At 48.3% G+C, this 21337-nt stretch overlaps 1 protein-coding gene across 1 annotated transcript; it reads left to right on the plus strand.

Annotated features, from left to right (window-relative positions):
* The first annotated feature begins 347 nt into the window (after positions 1 to 347).
* Positions 348 to 15335, plus strand: SFT2D1 (SFT2 domain containing 1). Its single transcript, XM_068551377.1, has 8 exons — positions 348 to 464; positions 7732 to 7818; positions 8391 to 8473; positions 9608 to 9689; positions 10619 to 10654; positions 12096 to 12154; positions 13488 to 13517; positions 14938 to 15335. Exons 1-8 carry the CDS (start codon positions 402 to 404, stop codon positions 14975 to 14977), a joined length of 480 nt encoding a protein of 159 aa, XP_068407478.1. The 5' UTR covers positions 348 to 401; the 3' UTR covers positions 14978 to 15335.
* Positions 15336 to 21337: the final 6002 nt, after the last annotated feature.

A 21337-nucleotide genomic window follows, 5' to 3' on the forward strand; every position in this document is an offset into this window, starting at 1 on the left:
GACACTCGTGAGGATCCGCGTTCGTGGGTCTATTCATCCAACAAGCAACGGCTGTGCGCACCTCTGGGTCCCGACTCCCGGAGGTGGGAGGCAGCGACTACTAAACCCGAGCGCGGGTGATCGCGGCTCTCCGCGTCCTTCCCTGACAGCTTCCGTCCCGCGGGCCGGCGGGAAGCCAGCCCAGCGCGGACGACAGCCCCCTCGCTCCGCCGCCCGCGGCCACAGGGCCCACACAAGCCGGCGGCGGAACCCGGCGCGCATGCGCACGCTGCCACGGAGGCCGCAAGGGCCGCGCCGACGCGCCGGAAGCGGGATACCCGGACTTCCGGTCGGCCCCTAGAGTTTCCGGTTCCGGGTTTCTCGGCGGGCGAGAAGGGCCGTTGCGGCCCGGGAGCAGGGCCATGGAGAAGCTGCGGCGAGTCCTGAGCGGCCAGGACGACGAGGAGCAGGGCCTCACCGCGCAGGTAGGGAGCCGGCCTCCGGGGTGAACGTGTGCTGGGGTGGGGCCGCGGAGCGTGGGCAACGGGCCGCTTCTACCTGCCGAGGTGATGCGGGAGGGCGCCACGGGCCTCCCGGGAAGAACTTGGGGCGCTTTCCGGGTTTCCATGGAGTCTACAGAAGCTCACTTTGAGACCCGCCCCCCTCCCCCCAGCCCCATTTGGCCTTGCGACTCTCAGGAACGTACTTCGCTGCCTGTCTTCCTCTGCCAAATAACCCATCTGCCCCACGCTGCTCTCCCCCAGCCGCCGCTTGGTTTTCTGCGCCTGGTGTGGACTCTGAACTCGGGCTGGCAGCGCAGTAGGTGTGCGGGTACTCGTCCTGCCAGCTGCATAAGCTGAAATCTTAAAGCTTCGTTGCATCCGTTAGACCCTGGAATTAGGTGTTGTGAGTGTGTGTATGTCTTTTGGAAGGAGGGAGACTGGAGGGAGAAAAGAAAAAAACACAGGTCATTGAGAAGTGAAATAATACTGAGTTAAAAGTTGTTTGTTGAGCCCTCATAAGCGGTTTTTTAAAAAAACAATCCTTGTCTCCATACTTTACCCACGAGACTTGATAAGGGTTACTTCCTTTAAAAGGAGGGATAAAAATAGTGCAGCAGGAACTGCTTTATAAGTATCTTTGTTATTTGCAGGCAGGCAAATTCTTGCCTGCCTGTCACAGAAGTGGAACATTTAAAATGAAACGGTATTACGTAAGGATCTTTTATTTGTCCCTTCTCCTATCCTAACTTCCTTCCTTGTCATAATCAGCACCTCTTGTGAACAGGATTCTGGACTAGTCTGTGAGGGTTCAGAGACTGAAAACCAGGCACCTGCTCTAAGGGATCTCTAACCAGTTTGGCAAATCGTAATGGTGATGCAAGAACCCGTAAATGGTAATATGAGAAACGTCCATTAGGCAGCAATGGCTTACCCAGCTCATTTATGTATGTATTTTATTTTATTTTAATTTTTAAATAAATTTATTTTATTTTATTTTTGGCTGCATGGGGTCTTCGTTGCTGTGCGCAGGCTTTCTCTAGTTGTGGTGAGCGGGGCTACTCTTTGTTGCAGTGCACAGGCTTCTCATTGCAGTGGCTTCTCTTGTTGCGGAGCATGGGCTCTAGGCGCGCGGGCTTCAGTAGTTGTGGCACGTGGGCTCAGTAGTTGTGGTGTGCTGGCTCAGTAGTTGTGGCTCGCGGGCTCAGTAGTTGTGGCGCACGGGCTTAGTTGCTCCGTGGCATGTGGGATCTTCCCGGACCAGGGATTGAACCCGTGTCCCCTGCATTGGCAGGCGGATTCTTAACCACTGCGCCGCCAGGGAAGCCCCCAGCTCATTTATTAAACCACTGTTTTGTGCTTCACTTTATGCTCTAGGTCTGTGCTATTACAAACAGTAGCCCTAGCGACATGCGGCTATTTAAATTTAAGTTAAATAAAATTTAAAATTCCTTTCTCGGCCACACCAGCCACGTTTTAGATGCTGGATGGGCAAGTAAGTTAGTGGCTGATGCATAGGACAGTGCATGCTTGGGGCATTCCGTTGCAGAAAGTCCTGTTAGACTGAGCTGCTCTAAACTTTGGGGGCATGAAGGTGATGGTGCCACTTCTCTTGTGCCCACTCTCCAGAGGGGAGAAAGATTATGTAGAGAAGTCATTGACCAAAGATTGGAGTGATTGCCTGGAATGGACAAGTGCAGTGAGTTCAGAGGAGGTGATCACTTATTCATTCAACAAATATTTTGGTGCCTGCATATGTTTGGCTCTGTTCAAGATGCTGGCGTTATAACAGTGACCAAAACAAAGGCCTCCCCTACATGGAACTTATATTTTAATTGGGGAAAACAGTTAATAAACAAGTAAATATAAAAATATGTCAGCCAGTGGTAACTGCCATGGAAGAAGGTAAAGCAGGCGGATGAGGTCGGGACCACCTTGTGTTGGATGGTCAGGGAAGATGTGTCTGTAAGGGTGACCTTACAGCGTAGATCTGAAGAGCGCTGGGATATCTGGGTAATTCGTACAAGTACATATCTCCCAACGCATGCAAATACAGATCCTGAGAACAGCGCTCGGCATGTTCAAGGCCCGTAAGAGGCCATGGTGTCTGGAGCCAAGGGCTAGGGAAGCGGAAAGGTAGGCGGTGGGCTCCAGATCGGATCGTGCGGGGTCTTGCAGGACACAGTAAGGACTGCAGCCTTTACTCTGAGCGTGCCGAGGAGCCGTTGGGTTTTGAGCAGCGCGGGGATGTGACTGCCTTGGCTTCGAAAGGGTCACCCTGGCTGGTCCGTGGAGAACAGACGGGAGGGGCAAGAGTGGGAGCTGGAGCCCGGTCAGAGGACCAGGGTAGTGGTCCTGGGAAGAGACCTGGGCCAGGGAGAGGGGAGTGACGGGGCTTTAAGGTGAGAGCGGCCAGGTTCTGTAAATGGTTCGAGTGTAGAGCTGACGGGTTGGGCGTGAGAGTGCTGCTGGAGGAGCCCGGCTGCCTCTGGGTTTGACCTGCGCCGCTGGAGAGATGGAGCCGCCCTTGCCTGGGACGTGGAAGGCACACGTTGGGGCGTCGTCTGGATGTTGAGTGAGATGCCAGCTAGCATCTGGTGCAGATTCTAGAGTTCATGGGAGGAAGTATTTGAGATAACCAAGGGATTGTGGGTAAGTAGAAGAGGGAGAAGGCCCAGGGTTTGACCTCTGGAGCTTTCCAGGAGCTCAGGAGACTGAGGGAACCTGGAGAGGGCCAGGTCCTGGCAGAGACTAGCTCAGCAACTCAAGCAGAGCCACAAATGAAGGGGCTAATTCAGCTGCAAATCGCTTCCTGGGATGTAACCAGCCCGGGGCTAAAACCAGGGATGCACCGGCTCCCTTGGGTTCCATTTCCCCCCCAGGCACGGCTGGTGATCTGGGGTCTGATGGGGCAGCGAAGGCCTGGGGTCAGGCAGTTTTATGGACTCTGAGGTCGGGGGAGGAGGGCGAGTGGGGGGGCTGAGGGGGATGAGTCAGGAGGGGCGTGTCCCCTGTTCGACAGGGAACTCTCCTAAGGGCCTCAGACAGAGAGCCTCGGGGCTGGGGGTGCAGGGAGGTGAAAGGGCCGGACCAGCCGCTGTCCTTGCCTGCAGCTCCTCTCAGGGGCTGTGGGCCGGGCAGCTCCCCCCGCGCCTTTTAACCAAGAGCCAGGCCCTCACCGGCATTTAGCACCCAGGAGCACCCAGGAGCTGTTTGTTGAGTGAATCAGTGAACGACTGAGCCGAGGCTGGAGGGTGAAGTCAGGCTTTTTGTCTGTTTGAGGTGGAAGAGGCTTACGCGTGTTCACAGGTTGATGGAAGGGGGTCTCCGCAAGAACGCGGTTCACGTTGTACATGGGGAGAAAAGCCAGCCGTGTCAGTTCCCTGGGACGTCAGAGCACTTGGCCTCTAAAGCAGGGCGGACACGTTGGCCTTTGCCCCTGTGCGGTGGTCCGGGGCCAGGAAGGGAGGGTGAGTGTTCCCGAGGTGAGCTTGGTGTTTGGCGACAGCAAGCAGTGCCGGGCATCCCCGCGGGGCTTCCATTTTCTGTGGAAATAGAGGAAGTGTGTCTGCTGACTGGGGAGGTGCCAGGGCAGGAAGTGGAGGGTCGGAATGGAGGCGGATTGGCAGGGTCAGGGGTGGACAGTGAGGAGGCAGGTCGACTTACACAGCAGCGCACTTGGGGTGCCTGGCAGGCAGTGCCCAGGGCCCCTTGAAGGTGGCCATGACCTGCTTAGGATGCCATGTCCTGCCCTGTGACTCCACCCAGAGGAAGAGGAAGGAGGGCTTGAGTCATGCCAGGGTTTTGCTGGTGGATGGAGCAGAAAGGGAGCTTCTGCTTTTGTACTGAAGTAAAGGAGGGCATAAAGGGGCCCGAGAGGCTGCGAGGCGTCGAGGCAGGAGCCCTTGAATCAGTGCCCTGGGGAGGCTGTCGCAGCTGGAGAGCAGTGGCCTGGACGTGGAGACGGAGTGATTTCGGGGAGTGCGAGCCCCTGGGTCTCTGAGCGGAGGGGAGAGCAGAGGCCGTCGGAGAGGAGAGAGTGAGGAACAGAAAGGCTGGGCTGTCCACGTGGACGTAGGAAGCACCCAAGACTCTGCTAGGGTCTGGGGCAGGACCTGTGGCCGGGGCTCCTGAGCGAGAGAGGGTGCCTGGGAGAGCAGTAGGTGACGGCGATGACGAGCCTCTGAGTAAGGGGAGGGGGACCCCTGAGGAGGTGGGGTCAGGACCGCACTGGAGAGGGCCGGGGGCGCCTGCTTCTGTGCTCGCTGTCTGCGCGTCTGTATCTCATTGCCCACCACTGTCTGTGGAGGAGCAGTTTAGGAATTCATCGTGTGCGGTGGTTCCCTTTATTTGAGTGGTGGTGGCCCGGGAGCCAGGCCCAGGTGCCCACGCTGTTCCCTGGTGATGGTGTCCTTCTCCTCCCGGCTTCTCCATCCCCTAGGAAGGCAGCTCGTGTCTGTGCCATGGGTTCATTCATTCACCTGTAATGTTGGTGCTGCGGCGAAGACGTTTTCCTCCATTGTTTCCAACTTTTTCTTTTTTTTTTAATTAACTACGTTCTAGTTCCAGGTGAGGTTGATTTATTGCATCAGGAAGAGGGCACCGGAGAATGGGAGAGTCGCTCCTGCTCTCACGAGGTTTATTCTTTGCTTCCTCTTCCTTTGATAACAAATAAGTAGAATAACTGGTGGCAATTTCAATGTGTATTTCTTTGCTAAGACTAAAATTACAAGATCAAAACAGTTGCTGGTTTTGGTGGGCTCCTTCCTGATCCCGTTGGACAAGCACGTCACACCTACAAGCTCATGCTAACGTGGGTCTGCAGGGTCAGGGCTCCCTCTGTCTCCCTCATGGACAGGGCAGTGCCTGGTTTTCTTGCACGGTGGGCACTGTATCATTTTCCCAATTGGGAGTTAGGGAATCTGTGATTTGTTTCTGTATCCTGGACAATCTGAAGGGCTTGCGACAGGTCATTTGCTTGTGGATCAAATATTCCAAATTTACAAATGGAAAGAATTTGTTATATGTTTTGATTTAAAGATCACTTGGCTGATGGTAATAAGAGGAAAAATATCTACTATTATACAAATGACTCTGCTTAATACTGAGTTGAACTTAAGAACAATGGGGTGATTGAAACTTGTAAAAGGAAGTAAAAGCAGATGCTTCTTCCGCTCTCATTAAGTCCTCACATCATCATGTATTCGCACTGACCACTTAGAAACCCTGCTTACTTAGGATACCGTTTCTACTTCTTTACAAACCAGTAGATCATTTCCTGGGCGATATGCAGTCTTCAGGGTTTATTCTGTTCTATGTGTATTCTACCTGATCAGATAAAAATGAAATTTAGATGTTTTTATAGGCAGGTTCATTCTTTGTTTAAAATACAGTGATCAGTTTTAGTATAAACAGACGACATTGCTGGAAGCAAGAATGTCTGTGGATTAAAGCAGATTTTAAAAAATATTTAAAATGTGTTCAAAAGTGATGGATGTTACATTGACAGAATCTTTAGTTGTTTTTATCTCCTTTTCATGCTACATAAGGATTCACAGATCAATCTATTGAGGTAAGGAATTTTGAGCTTTTGCATATAATATTTGTATTTTTGCTTCATTATTCTTGAAAATACATTATAAGTATGTGGTCTTTTACGTATATGATAATACAGGTTAATAATAATTTTGGAATATAAATCCTTATTGTATATTTCTAGTTTCTTGAAACATCTGTTGTTGATACTTTTTCAGCCTTGTCGGGAAAATGAGTTTGAATGGTGTACTTAGTAATGTAAATGTGTACTTAAATTTGCAACAATGTAGATGGACCTAGAGAGTATTAAGCTTAATGAGACAGAAAGACAAATACTGTATGTTATCGCTTATATGTGGAATCTAAAAAATAAAACAAATGTGTATAACAAAACAAAAGCAGACTCACAGGTATAGAGAACAAACTAGTGGTTACCAGTGGGGAGAGAAGCGGGAAGGGTCAATATAGGAGGAGTACATTAAGAGATACAAACTGGTACGTATAAAATAGTAAGCAGCTGAGATGTATTGTACAGCACAGGGAAGTATCCCCGTTATTCTGTAGTAACCTTAAAGGGGATATAATTTATAAAAATACCGAATCACCGTGCTGTACAGCTGAAACTAATGTAATATTTAAATAATACAATAATATTATCAGTACTTCAGTTACGCTGTACTTCAGTGGAAGGAAATGTGTGCTCAGTCGTTACCGCGGGCCACGTTGTGTGCCGCGTTATCGTGCGGCGTGTGTGGAGCGCGGCCCCGTGTAATCTGGCTGGAGTCCGCGTGACACGCGGGAATGTCGTCCCCCTGCAGTCAATTCGCGCGCGGTCCGAAGTGCGTTTCTAATAACGGTTGTGAGGACGCCGGGGCTTCCGTGACTCGTAGCTGAGGTGGTCAGATGGGCCCCCTGGTAGACGCTGCGGGGCTCCCCAGGCCCCAGTCCCTGGGCGGACGTGCCCGCCGCCCTGCAGCTCACAGCCGTCCCCTTGTGCTCATGCTGGAGCTCCTGCAGCAGCCTGCCCTCCGCCCTCCGCCCTCCGCCCGCAGCCAGCGACCAGCTGCTGGGAGGGGGCTTCCAGAAGGGCGGCCTGGCCTCAGGCGGGACCGACAGTGAGGTATGGTGTTCACTGAGCTCCAGCTGCGAGCAGGGCCTCACTCGGTCCCTCCCCTTCTCTGTCCAGCTTCCCTCCCTTGCCTGAGGGCTCCCCCCCCGAGAGAGGTTCCGGCAGGACAGTCCCCGTGCCAGGCTCTGCGTGTAGGGACTTTGCCCAGACGCCCTCGGACATAGAGATGTTGAGAGAAGGTGTGTGTCCATGAGTCCACCTCAGCACCTGTCCACATTTTGCCCGTCTTGTTTCATCTTTCCCCTACTTTTCAATCACTGAGTATTTTATAAGGTATCTCATAGCTTATGTCATTTCATCCACATCCGTGCTTCTCCTGTCCCTAACAGGTGAGAGCTTTCTAGAACCGTATAACACAATGCTGTTATCTCACCTGGCAAAGTTAACAGTGACTCCTCAGGACCGTCTCATTCCCAGACCTGTTGATATTCCCCTTCACAGCCATGGACTATTCTTAACACTACAATGTGTGAAGTAAAACAGATTCATTGTCTGTGTTAACGTGAAGCTTTGCTTTAATGTAGTACCAAGCATCAGATTGGCGAGTGGTGATTTAAAAACACGTTCTAATTCCCCTTCTTTCCTCAGGTCCTGGACGCCTCGTCCCTCAGTTTCAACACCAGGCTGAAGTGGTTTGCCATAAGCTTCGTCAGCGGCGTCTTCTTCTCCATTCTTGTGCGTTAAGGCTACACGTTGCTTCGTAATTTGTGTTTTGTGTGAGACTGATCATTCCATTTAGTCCCAACAAGCAGTCCACTTTATCCGGACTGTTCTGATGGGACCTATTTAGTCCCTGGAAATAAAGGGGTAGAGATCAATAAAAAGATGCAGAGATTAATATTTTGGGGGGTTTATGGATTCTTAAAATAATTTCATTTAAGAAAGATCAGTGTGTATTAGGAGAGTTGCAGTCAGTGATTTAGATGTGATTTAGATTTTTGACTTGCCATTTATAAAAAGAATACTTAAGTAGAGTGAGATTTACTCAGATGTATAAAGAAAGTTATGTAATGGCTCATTTACATATACTTATATGCAAACAGGCAGAAGATTCAAATTAGCAAATAACATTGAAAATTAACTACTTTTTAAAAAACTATATAATTAGAGACTATATATTAACACATTTATACATAAACTTTATAATGTTATATATATTCTATTATTACTATTATAGTAGCACATTTATATTTTAATCTATTACAATGGTAAAATTATATTTAAATAACTATAATATCTTAACTCAGGGAACTGGATTGCTGTGGCTTCCTGGTGGCATAAAGCTTTTTGCAGTGTTTTATACCCTTGGAAATATTGCTGCCTTAGCCAGGTATGTACAGAAGTTTGGCTTCTCAAAATACTTCATTTGCTATCATTATCAAAATTTTCTTTTCTAATAGGATATATTTCTGTAGATCTATACATACTGTGAATTCAAAATTCACATTCATTCAATAGATACTTAGACTCCTGCTGTGTGCCAGCTGCCATAATAGAGTGTTCATGGTGAGAATAGCCAGCCTTTGGAGGTACTTGCTGTGTGCCAGGCACTGTCCTAAGTGTTCTGTGTCTGTCACCCCATTTGTGAGGTGGGCACTGTTATCACCCCATCTTACAGCAGGGTGTAGTAGCACGGGCGGGGGTCACTCCCCGGGGAGGTGCCTAGTGAGGTGACCAGGCCTGGTTCCCACCCGACAGTCCTGCGGAGTCCGGGCTTGTAGCTGCCTCGGCAAGGGGACCGTCACAGGCCCAGCCGACCAGCGGCGGAAGCAGATCGGGGGTGGCAGTGCCGGGCCCAGGAGTCGGACAGGGCCACACAGGGGCAGTGGCTCCGAGGGCTGTGCGCTGGGCGTTCGGGGAGTCCTCCCGGGGGCCTCGGGTGCATCTCTGGGGGAGTTGATGTCTGTTAGCGTACATGTCACATTTGCGAGCTCTCAGCCTTCAGAGGTGAGCTCCTGCCTCTTCAGGGATGTTCTGCATCAGAGGAGCTGCCCAGTGCAGGGGCGTGAGCCGCGGCCAAGCTCGGTCAGCCCTCCCGGGCTCGCCCCGATGCCCCTCCTCAGACCGCAGCCTGGAAGAGGCCTGAGGGCGCGGTTGCACGCTGTTGCCCTTAGAAGCTTTACGCCCACAGTGCTTGTGGGGCTGTTTTCCCTGTTCTGCCGGGTAACGTGCGTGGAGGTGAGGAAGCAGAGGCTGAGTTGGCACCAGCGGCGAGCAGACTGCCTTGTCCGCCTGGGCCGGCCTCAGCGGTCGCGCTCACCTGCGCTGGGAGTGATTTGTGAGGGGCGTTCCTGTGTCACAGAAAGATTAACGTTTCCTTCTAATGTTAAGGAAAAATGCAGCAGACTTAGTGGGATTTTCTAATTAAACTAACATAGGATTTCTTTTCTTACAAGTACTTATTTTTATATAGCTGGACAAGTTAATAGCTTCCTCTCTCATTTCTTTTATTTGTTTCAAATAGTACGTGCTTTTTAATGGGACCCGTGAAACAACTGAAGAAAATGTTCGAAACAACGAGATTGCTTGCAACGATTGTTATGCTTGTAAGTAAATAATGATACTTTTAAAAAACTTTTTTCGAGTTTTTTTTTCTTTTTGCATTACTTTGTGAGGTACTAATGTTATAATTCTCTTGTTGAATATGACAGTCACATTCTTCAGGCTGTGTGTTTAAAGAGTTTGGATTATGTAGCATTACCTAAAATGATTGGCTGGGTGAATCCTGTTTTCTTTTGTGTATTCTAACAGTGTAGCTCTGTGTATTGCACGTGAAAATGAGAGCTGCGTGTATTTCATTTTCAGGCCCCACGGACCCCTGTGTGTACTTTCTGGAGGGTGGGCCTGGAAGACGGGTCACTTCTGGGTCCATATGAGGCTTCTCAGGAAGAGTTGGCTTAATTTTGGTGGCCTGTCACCTGGCCTTTGTCGCTCCCCTGTTGGACTGTTGCACAGATACCTAGGCCTCCGTCTCCACGCCTGTCCCCACTGCTTTCCCTGCCTCTCCTCGTCCCTCCCCTGCATCCTCTGGGGGACATGCGTGTGGAATGACAGTGCAGTCTTTCTGTGTGAAGTCATTATAACAGGTTCCTATGTAAAGCTAAGTAAAACAGAACTTACTGTACAGGAGCGGTTGTACTGAGTCCTGTGGTGGCGGCTTGAATTAGTAAACATTAGCGCAAGCATTCATAAATCCATAACAGCTGCTGTCACTCTCATTCATTCTTGAAACAGTCTCTCTGTTGGCTTAGTCAACAGGTGATTTATTATGTGCTTTCAGTTTGCCAAGGAATACTGCAGCAGTCACAGACTTTAAAATAATACTCAGGGAATATATAAGGACAGCTAGAATAAACGGTCTCATTAATTTTGTTCTCTAGTGTGTTATCATGCAAATGAATGCAGAATAGTGTATGCATTTTTGTTAAGCTTTGGAAAAGGCTCAAATTGACAATTTTTCTTTCCTTTCCTGTAGCTGTGTTTCATACTTACCCTGTGTGCTGCTCTTTGGGTAAGCTACCTCAACCATACCTGTTTCCTACTCACTGTGTGGCCCCTCACCACGTAGAGTGTCTTCGCACCATCATCTCCAGGGAGCTCAAAGTCTGGTTTCTTAAAACCCACCAAAGACTAGGTGTCCCTAAAACCTAGTTAGTGGCTAGGCTTGCAATGGATTCTGCCACCTAAAACAGACAGAAGTGAGCTCGTGCTTGCTTCCAGGTCAGACTGGCCCCTCTCTCAGGCCCGGGGCCGTGAGAGGCCCTCGCTGAGGGTCTGCGTGCTCTGTCTGCTGTGCTGATAGCCTCGCTGTGCTGTGGCTCTAGGGTGGGGAGTGCATCGTGAGCATCAGGGTGTCCACACAGTGAGGTGAAAGGGCCAGAAAACAAACCCAGACAAAGTAACACAGAGGGACAAAAGGACTTAAATTATTCTTGCACCACTTAAAACAAACCCAAACAAATTAACAGAGGGACAAAAGGACTTAAATTATTCTTGCACCACTTAGGGGTGAGGTGAACGGCTCTTCATTAGCCTTCAGAGAAGTTACTTTACTACAATTCCGTTTACTCGTCGATGCTCCTGATTCTTCATTACATTTACTTATTGTTCCTTATCTGCTTCCAAAGGGGTTTGAGGCGGTTCTTGAGCTCCCGAGAACACTACACATTTTAAAGAAGATAGGGTGGTGTATGACACACTTCAGAAATGTTCATCAAAAATGTTCTGATTTTAATTTTGATGATTTAAGGACCGGACTTTAGTTATGCAAGAATGCACTTAATACCTCATTTCCCAGTGATAACTTAAAAGAATTTTCGTAAACAATCTTTGCATATCCCTATGGAAAGTTGATTTCTGGTTTGGAAAGGTCCAGCAGTCTGTTTATAAGCAATAGATTAAAAATAAGGAAAAAGTAAATAAATAAAAATTTAAAGTAAAGGTGGACAAGAAATTCTAAAAATAGATCATTTTAAAACAACCGTGTAAACTTTATTTTACATTATTCCAGAAGATCACAATAAAATACAGTTTTAGTTCAAAAAATAACTCAAGAAAATGAACAAGTGCGAATGAGAAAGATATGTAAATTCCACATAGGATACAGATCTAATAACCAAGTGGGGATTTTAGAAAGGTTAAACTTGACTTAAAGGACCTAACGTGAAAGATATTTAATATTTTCGGCCTATGCACAGTTATTTCATTAATGTTTAATGCCATATACTTAGCAGCGTTTGAATAAATGGAATCAGAGAATTCTAGAAAGAAGATACAATTTATGGATATGTAATTCTCAGATCTACTGAATCTTAAATTTGTCATACTAGAATCTAATGAAATAAGTGGAGCTATTGTTTATATTTTTGAAGGGGAGGAACTGAACTTGCTTGTGAAAAATATTTTTTAAAAAAATGTTTAACTCATTATTTCTTTGTCTTTGCTGTTGTCAGTGGCATAAGAAGGGGCTGGCCTTATTATTCTGCATATTGCAGTTCTTGTCAATGACCTGGTAAGTCTTACACTAATTAGAAAGTTAAAATTTCCTAAGCAGTGCCACGCATTTTGTTCTGAGCCTGTAAGCCTAGGAAGGTCATTGGCATTTTACCGGGTCAGGTGAGCCTGCGCCTTGGAGGGGAAGGGCCTCCTGAGAGGTCAGGTGCCTGAGGTCTGCGGTGTGTCCTGGGGGGCCTAAATGTGGGAGAGCTGAGGAGAGTTAGGGGCTGTGCTTGCCCAGGCACACAGGGCTGCATTCACTTCTTCTCTATGTGTGAAAGAGAAATGCTAGGAAATGCAGGTGGTGCCACACGAACCCTAAAGTCCAGGCCGAGTCACAGGATGAGCCCGGGGGCATGGCGGGGAAGCACTCACTTTGCCTGGTATTGCCGAGCACCTGCCAAGTGAATTCATTCTGGAGCCGGCTCCGGCCCTGTTACGCCGGCTCGCCGGCTCTGGAGCCGACTCCTCAGCGAGGCTGCTCTGCCCTTCCCTCTCCCTGAGGCGTCCTCCCCTCCCTCCGAGTGTTCAGTCACGCCGTCCTTCCTGATCGCTCCCCTCCCCAAGCCACGTTTAGGTCCTGGGCTGAGGGCCCAGCGAACACGTGATTGAATTGAATGTGCCCTCCTTGCACGCTCCCGCGTCAGACCAGAAAGGTGTTTTTCACGTACAAGATATTTCTACGGGTGTTTTTCCTTTTTCTTTAGAGCTCAGTCTGTTTGCTTCCTTGCAATCGTCAGTAAACCCCTTCCTGACTTTGCTGTTTCAATTTTCTCCTTTTTGATATCACCCAATCTGAGATCAGTCTTTGTTTTGGTGCTGTTTCTACCTTTCCACTGATGGAATATCAACAGATGTTAAATGCAGTTACAAAAGAACCTTATGATGTTGTTTTACTCTTTTTCAGTGAAATGTGGAAACATTTAAAGCTTTGTTATTTTCTATTAATATGTTGCTTTTTATTGCTAATCTGTACTTAATGATTGCTTTTTCCCTGAAGGAGAGTGCAGTTTATTCTGTTATTTTATAGTTTTTATTTTTAAAAAATAACTTGAAAGGGGTAATTTTTTATTACAACAGGCTCAAACTTCAGCAGGCATCAGAATCAGTTTGTTAAAAGCACATTGCTTACTGAGACCCAGTTTCTCATTCAGGAGGTGGTGGGGGGGGGCGGCCCAGGAATCTGCATTTTTAACAAGTTCCCTGGTGGTGCTGCATGCCTCAGGGGTCATACCTTGAGAATCACTGTGCAATAGTCTACTGCTTCATTTTTTATGGTGTTAGAATATGGTCATTTGGCAAAAAGGAAAACATCATTTAGTTTCAACGTTCTTGAATTTTTCTTGCAGGTATAGTCTGTCATACATCCCGTATGCAAGGTGAGCTTGTTTCAATTCTGTCTTGTTTCTGCTCCTCTAATTCTCTTTACACAGATATGTGAATTTTAGTAATTTTCATATTAAAATATGATTTAAAAGGCTGTTTTTGGTTGACTTTGACTTTTTTCCCAAAAGGAAATTATTTTGTAAATGAGTGGAATAGAAGCTTGCCATATCAAGTAAAAAACATGTTGAACAGATGTAACAGGTAGGCTGGGAATGTACTTCTGATTTACCACCTGAACATTTGCAGTTAGGGAATTTTGGCAAGAGATTCTAGATCCTTCCACGACTGCAAGTATTCAGTAAATAGGATATGGAGACTTCAGCAAAAATACATTCTACTTTAAAAAAAAAAGGAAGTTAATGAAAAAATGAGTCTGATATAGACATGTTTGTTTTAAGCCAGTAGAAACATAATTATTCTGTATGTCGAGGTAATTGCCGTTTTCTTGTATTTTTTCAGAGAAATGTACTAATTTAATTGTGGAGGGAAAAACAAATACTTAATTGCAGTCTTAAATCTGACCGATTTGGAAGAATATTCTGTTGAGGCTCAGCTTTGTTTCTTTGTGAAATTTGGAAACATAGGTTGCGTATGAAAAACAGAATTGTATGCCTGTTAGGAACAGTGAAGGAAATTGATAGAAATTCTATTTTTATTCAGTTTCAAATGGATGATTCTTTTTGATGAACACTTAAAAGGAGAAAAAGCAAAGCAGGGTCAACTAAAGGAGAGCAGGCTTAGAACAGGAGGCACAGAGGTTATAACTTGCCAGTCCTCAGGACCTTAGCTGGGAGAGCTTTTGCTGTTTCTCAGCGAGGGGAAAAGGTGCCCTGAAATGATGTCCACTGCTGTAGGGCTGGAGCTCACAGCCAGGGCAGGGCGTCTGCACAGTGACCGCCCTCCCCAGAAGTGTCGGGCCTTGCCCTAACATCTCCAGTCTGTTGGTGCTCGCCTTTAACAGTCCGTATAAATATAACAACAGTTCAGACTAACTGTTGTGTAGAGAAATGTGAAAGGCGAATGAGGTTTTTCACATGAATTTTGTTGGAATTCTTAGGGGCACAGTTACAAACATTCTGCTTTTTAAAATCCAGTTCATTGTTTCTTTTTAAAAATACTTTTGTTGTTTTTGGCATTTACATTTATTTCTTCATAATAAAATTAGCATATGTGTTGTTTAAGATTTCTAAATAAATAAATACCATTTTAGCCACTAACAAATTATTTCCATGTCTCAGTTCTTGATTTCAAGTGATATTCAACAAAGTTTTAATTACGGAAAGGTACTGGGGGTTCCGCTGAGTTCTGATGGGAAAAGGTGATCGTGTGTTTGTCTCTCGGCAGGAATCTTTTTGCAAGTTCACTCTGGAGGCAGATTATTATATTGTTTTTCCTCTTTTGTTTTTTCACCAGGGATGCGGTAATTAAATGCTGTTCTTCTTTCCTGAGTTAAAAATCAGAAACTCTTTGAAAAGACCATTTGAAAGATGATGTTCTGTTTTTGGTGAAGTATACTTTTCCTCATACAGTAATCACTCCAAAAAAACAACTGCACTGACCATTTAAGACCATTTTGTATACTGATAAAAACTACATGCTAATTAAACTGTTAAATGCTTGTGACGTTAAATTCATTTAGTGTCATTAAGATGCTCTTCCAGAGATACGGAGATTTTAATCATTGACAATTGTAAATGATTTTTAGCCAGTTTTTTAATCTTTTCTAAACAGCATCTGAGATGTGTATATTTAAGGGTAAACCTATGCTGCAAGATATATTCAGCTTTTTTGGTGGTTTTAAAACGTCTGCATTTTAAAGATATCTTTTTAAAATAAAAACTTTAAATGTGAAAATTTTTATAAGCTAAAAATTGCTAATTAAATGTAATAAAAATAATATATAAATCTTTATAATTTTGAAATAAACCCACACTTGGGAAAAACATTTTCTTGATCAAATTTATGTTTTAAGTGGGTGGTACATTGATTCAGTTGAATAAAATTTAGTTTGGGCACTTACGCAATCTTTCTGCAGAAGAACGAGTAAGATACAGTCTCTGTCCTAATAACGGGGCTGAGCACAAATCTGTGAAGGATGAGAGGGCCGAGCAACAACGGAAGCATTTGTTTATCAGTGTGCTGTCAGGGTGCGAGCCGGACACAGAGCCGGCCAGGATGGCCCGCCCGAGGAGGAGGGCAGGCGGGGGCCGGAGCAGAGGAGCGAGGGGAGCTGACCGGCCAGGTCGGGGTCGGGGAGGAAGGAGCCGGGCCGCCGAGGAGGGAGAGCCTGCGTGGCCGGGCTGCAGCCTGTGGGCGAGGCCAGCTCCCCCTCCTCCCCTCAGCTCTCCTGCCGGCGCCCCCGGCCCATCGCTGCCGCAGCGCGTCTGCAGGGAAAGGGCCCGTGGCCAGGTGCCGGCACCACACCTCCCTGGGCAGAGGGAAGGCGGCCTGCTCGGCCTCGGTGAGGAGGGCACGGGGAGGACGGGCTCCCAGGAGGGTGCGGGAGGAGGACTTGCTGAGTCGGTGAGGGGTCCGCTGGGGACCAGCACGAGGGCTGGGCTGCTGAGCAGAGGGCAGGCACACCCCGTCCTGGACGGGTCCTCGTCTCCATTCGAGCCCACGGTTGGAGTCATGCTTTAGAGCCACGTGTCCGCAGAGCCGACTGGAAGCCCGTGCTGTGTGGGTGCAGGGGATCCCGGGACAGGGTACAGAGCAGCTTCGGGTGAAGACGTGCTCCGTGGAGGTGGGGCGTGGCCTCGGGACGGGGGGAGGGTCACCGAGTCCGCTGAGATGGTGCGGGACGGGGGGGACAGAGCCCTGAGACAGGCTGCGGCCCCTCGGAGCTCTCCGGCTTCACGGGGACCCTCTGTCCAGCCAGGGGGCAGCAGCGCAGATGCTCCTGGCGTCCGCCACGTAGCTGCTCCGTGTCCCCCTACAGGGGGTGGAGGGACAGCGCGGTGGGCTTCAGAGCCTGTTGACGTGAGTGGGACACGGTGCACGTGAGACCCCAGCAGGAAGGGACGGCGTCCGAGGCCTGCCCGCGCCCGCGCTGGGCCCTGCCTTGCGTGAAAGTGCGGACCAGTCTCGTTACTCGCAGAATTCCTTGTCAGACTACTTCCGGCAGCCCTTCAGCAGGGGGGGGTCCCCTTGGGAGGGGGCCTGTCGTGGTCGGAGGTGCAAATCCACAGCAGGATCGTCCCCAGAGCGGCCCTCACCTCCGGGTCCCCGCTGGCCCCGCGGCCGGCCGGCTCCGGGACCTTCACCAAGACTGCCCGCAGCTTGGCCACCGTTTGGAGGACAGCGTGTCTCGGGCATGGGGTGGCCCTCCCACGTCTGGCTATTCGAGCTTGGGCAAGGTGCTTACCTCTGTCAGCTTCCACTTCCTCATCTCAAGAAAATGTCTAAAAACGGGGTTCTACCGGTGTTCGCCTGGCAGGACGGCTGGGAGGAATAAAGGAGTGAGCAGTGCCTGGCAGCGGCGTTCCGTAGACGGACCATTAGCAAAGCCTGCGGGCATCTATTGGAAAGGCTGCTTTACACTCATCTCTGCGAGCCTTTGGGACACAGCGCATTGTACCCGAGGGGCCCCAGAGTGACCCTCAGGACTGCGGGAGGGGGTGCCCAGCCCCACAGGCCCGAGGGCGTCAGGATCGCTGTGTAGGAGCTTCCGCGGGAGGCGGTGCCAAGGGTGTCCTGCTGGAAATGGCAGCGATGACAGGGCTTCGGGGCGTCAGTGGCTGGCGTCCAGTCAGGAACTGGGCCGGGAGATGACGGGCCCGTGTGGCAGTGTCCACAGAGGGCCCGTGCGGCGTCTGGGAGAAAGACCCGCACCGGAGTCGGGGTGGGGCAGCGCGAAGAAACGGCTGCTCCTCCTGTTTGCAGATCCTTCATCTTCTCTATCCCGAGACTCGTGTGACCCAGGAAGACGGGGACTTTGCTCTGTTCTTCTCTTCCAATGGTAATTAAGCCATCTCTTGACTTATGAACTAGCCGTGAAAACATCTGCAAGGTCATTTAAAATCACGGTCTGCTACAAAGCCACTTTAAGGCTGTCGTTGCACCTGCAGTGCTGGATTGGGGGTACGGGACACGCACGGGAGTCGCGGCCCACGTGGGACTGTCTGCGTTAAAGAGCGCCGTCCTCAGTAGCCTTCTCGCCATCCTTAATTTAGGCACTTTTCTTTCAAGTGAATTATTTAAGGAACAACTTAACAACGAGATGCTTTTGTGGGGTGAGGAAGCACATTACGCCACCTGCCTCTCGTGGAGACTGTCTAGGGCTTGTATTTAACGTGTCATGGGATGCGTGGAGGCGAGCAGGGGTGCAGTCACACAGAAGGGTTCCGCCCTGAGAAAGCACACTCACCTGCGGGTAATGTGGGCGGCGAGGCCCCGGCGAGGCACACCTGCCCAGGTGACAGCAGCGGTGCCTCCACAGGGCCGCTCGGACCGCTGCTTTTCTGTCCTCCACCCCGATTTCTTTCACTCCACCAGGACTGCAGCCACCTAACTCCACTTCTCCAGGTTAGTTTCCCGGAAGCATCCGCTGGCCCGGGGTTTCTAAGAAAGCGTTCATCAGCACACACGTTCCGAGCACAGGATAAATAAGACTTACAGCTCCTGCTTCTCCCTGCCCTATGGGAAGACTCTTAAGTACATTTCATACATCTAAAAACCTGAGCTTTGCAAGAAAAAGGGGTAATATAAACTGAAGGCGTATCATTTTTAATAGTACAGCTTGTGACTTTTCTTCCTGTATGATCTCATGTTTTTACTTGCTTCTCTTTTTTCCAGGTTGTTACAAGAAGGAACCAAGTATTAAGTTTTGCTTTCAAAGAGGAGGACATGATGATGGTTGGCGACATCGGAGGGGGGTTCCTTGTGCCGCCTGGCAGGCAGAGTAGCAGTTCTCAGTGTGGCCCAGGCCAGCGACATGCCTGGGCGTCCCGGAGACCCTTTCAGGGTCCACGTTGGTAATTACCCCAGGACACTGCGCTGTTCACTCTACCGTGAGTGCACAGCGGAGTCACGAGGCTGTGGGTGTGTGATCGCACAGGGATGGAGCACAGAGCCTGCCACTCATCTCTGACTTGTTTTAGAAAATATTATTTTCATTAAATGTATTAGTAAATATTTTGTTTTGAGTCTCGGTTTAAATTCTTTTTTTTTTAAAATCCTTAAGCCAACTGTTTATTATTATTATTAATTAAGTTATTTTTGGCTGCGTTGGGTCTTTGTTGCTGCGCGTGGGCTTTCTCCACTTGTGGCGAGCGGGTACTACTCTTCGTTGCAGTCTAGGCGCGCGGGCTTCAGTAGTTGTGGCACACGGGCTTAGCCGCTCCGCGGCATGTGGGATCTTCCCAGACCAGGGCTCGAACCCGTGTTCCCTGCATTGGCAGGCGGATTCTCAACCACTGCGCCACCAGGGAAGCCCCTCGGTTTAAATTCTTAACAAGGTTAACATCAGTAGATAGAGGCCACAGAACAGAAGCTCTTTGGGTCCTGAGAGTGTAAAGGGGTCTTGAGACCCACTGGCGCTGAGTGGCGAGCGTGCTTTGGGCTCTCACTCCCTGGACAGGTCTCGCCCCCGCCATGCTGTGGGGCTACTTGGGTAAACCTTGGTTTCTTCATCTGTAAAATGCAGGTGTTCCTGAGTCTTCTCTCATAAGACTCTCAAGAGGTTTCAATGCAGTAATCTAGATAAAGCGGATTATTATCTTAATGATGGGAAAAAAAGAAAGACTAAAGCAAATAATATCTGAACAATTTCCTAAATGTTTTCTAGTCGCGAAGGCTTTCACAGTAACAGACCAGTGTCACAAGGAGAAATGGAGGTGTTTTCCAGTTATTGGCCAAATTCTCTATGTCTCAGTAATAAAATAGGATTTTTAAAACTAGAATGAGCTTTCCATGTTTTAAAATTCAGATTTAGTTTTAGTTCTAGATGTTGGATCTAGAACATTTACTTCTCGCTCTACTAAGTAAAATGCTTTGAATCAAAATATAGAAATGGGAAGAGGGTGTAACTGGAAAAATAAGATTGATTTATTTTCCTTTTTGAAATTTTTCTGAACATTGAAGTATATGCCTTAGTAGAACCAAGAACCTAAAAAGTTAATGAGGAAAATGAAACATTTCTTGAAATGATGGCTCATTTCCTGGTATTATGGTGCGATCACTGGCTGTAATTTAATCACTTGGTAACTCCGTGGTGATGACCAGTTGATCACAACATGTCTGTGTGATAAACAGCACATGTCCGTTTTGGATGTATCTGTGGGGTCCAGGTGTGAAGTGGGAGCATGTCTACAGCCCTTATTTGCAGAGCGGGGTCGTCGTACCACAGCCTCCATAATTTTCAGTTCAGTTTCAAACCTGTGGACCAGTAACCCTCTATAATTTTACTTGGGCCTGGATATACTCTTCTTGGTATTTTATTTTAATGATTGAAATATTTTCTGCATTTAGTTTACTCATCCTGGAAATATTTTAAAGGGTTGTTACAGTGAAAAGTCTTTGTCCACACACTGACTCTGCTACAATAGTAGGAGAAAAAATTATCATTAATTTCCAAACGGTGGAAAAGTATTGTCATAGTTTATTTGAAATTTGAAAATAGAATAAATGTAATCTGAAAATTAAATATCATATAAGTAAAAAAATGTGGACAGTTCAAATACATACATTTGATTTTTCCTTTCAAATTAACCAGCTTATTTGAAATAGTAAATTTCATATCCTCGAGGTGAAATGTAATCATCGTGTATTTTGGAGATCAACTTTTGTACTGTGGTGATCCCAGAAACATGTTTGTGAAACTGATAAGCTTTTCACAGTATTCTAGTGCTAAGTTTTACTATTTAATATATAAACAGTTTATCCCCAATGTTGTGTTCTGGGCTTGTTATGCAAAATCCTATGTAGATTACAAATTAAATTGGACTATATTTCTTGACTAATCCCTTTTCCATCTGAACGTAAGTTTGGCAATCTTCTCCTGGTGTGACTTGCCTTACTGGTAACTGTCACCGGCTAGCAACTCAACCAAACAGAATGTGTAAATAGATTCTTTAACAGCCAGCTGCCCGTGACAGTGCCGAGACCCGTGACAGTGCCGAGACCCGTGCTGTCTTCCCAGGCTCCCTCCCAGGCCCTTGCTGGGGCTTCTAGTCTCTAATTTTCGAGGGGCTGGAGGTTTCAGGTAGAAGAGGTCGCTGGCAGGGACCAGGGATGCTGTCATTTGGGTGCTTTAGCAGAGTCTGCGGGCCGGAGTCCCTTCAGAAATGCTAACTCCCCTGTGGTTCCTGGGACAGCAGACCACCCGCCACGAGGCACAGGAACTCCTCTTCCCCCACGGGTGGGGGGGGACGATGGGGCCTTCAGCGGGGAGGGGGCAGAGGAATGCCCTTCCAACTTGGGTGGGTGATGGGGGGCGGGCACTCAGCATTTACTCTCCTGCCTCAGAGGTCTGGCAGATTGTAGCCTCCCAAGTCCCCAAGCTTCTGGGCTGGGACAAGATATGGGGGGACTGGGAGAATCCCAGTGACCAGTCTGGTCGGATGTGCTGGGCAAACTGAGGACTCTCACTTTCTCTTGGGGGAAAGTGCCCAGTCTCTGCTGGTGTGGGTGGTGGAGGCTACTTACCCCCATCGCCCCTGCCCAAAGACTGTCCTTCTCTTCTTTAGTGTGATGGCTCAGACGCGGCTCTGGAACCCCACTGCTGGGACTGAGGCTCGTCTCCATCCCGTTGGAGCCGTGTGTTGTTGGGAGGTGTTTCCGCACCTAAGCCCCCATTTTCTAGTAGATTGGAGAT

This window comes from Eschrichtius robustus, chromosome 9 (genome assembly GCF_028021215.1).
Source record: "Eschrichtius robustus isolate mEscRob2 chromosome 9, mEscRob2.pri, whole genome shotgun sequence".
NCBI lineage: Eukaryota > Metazoa > Chordata > Mammalia > Artiodactyla > Eschrichtiidae > Eschrichtius > Eschrichtius robustus.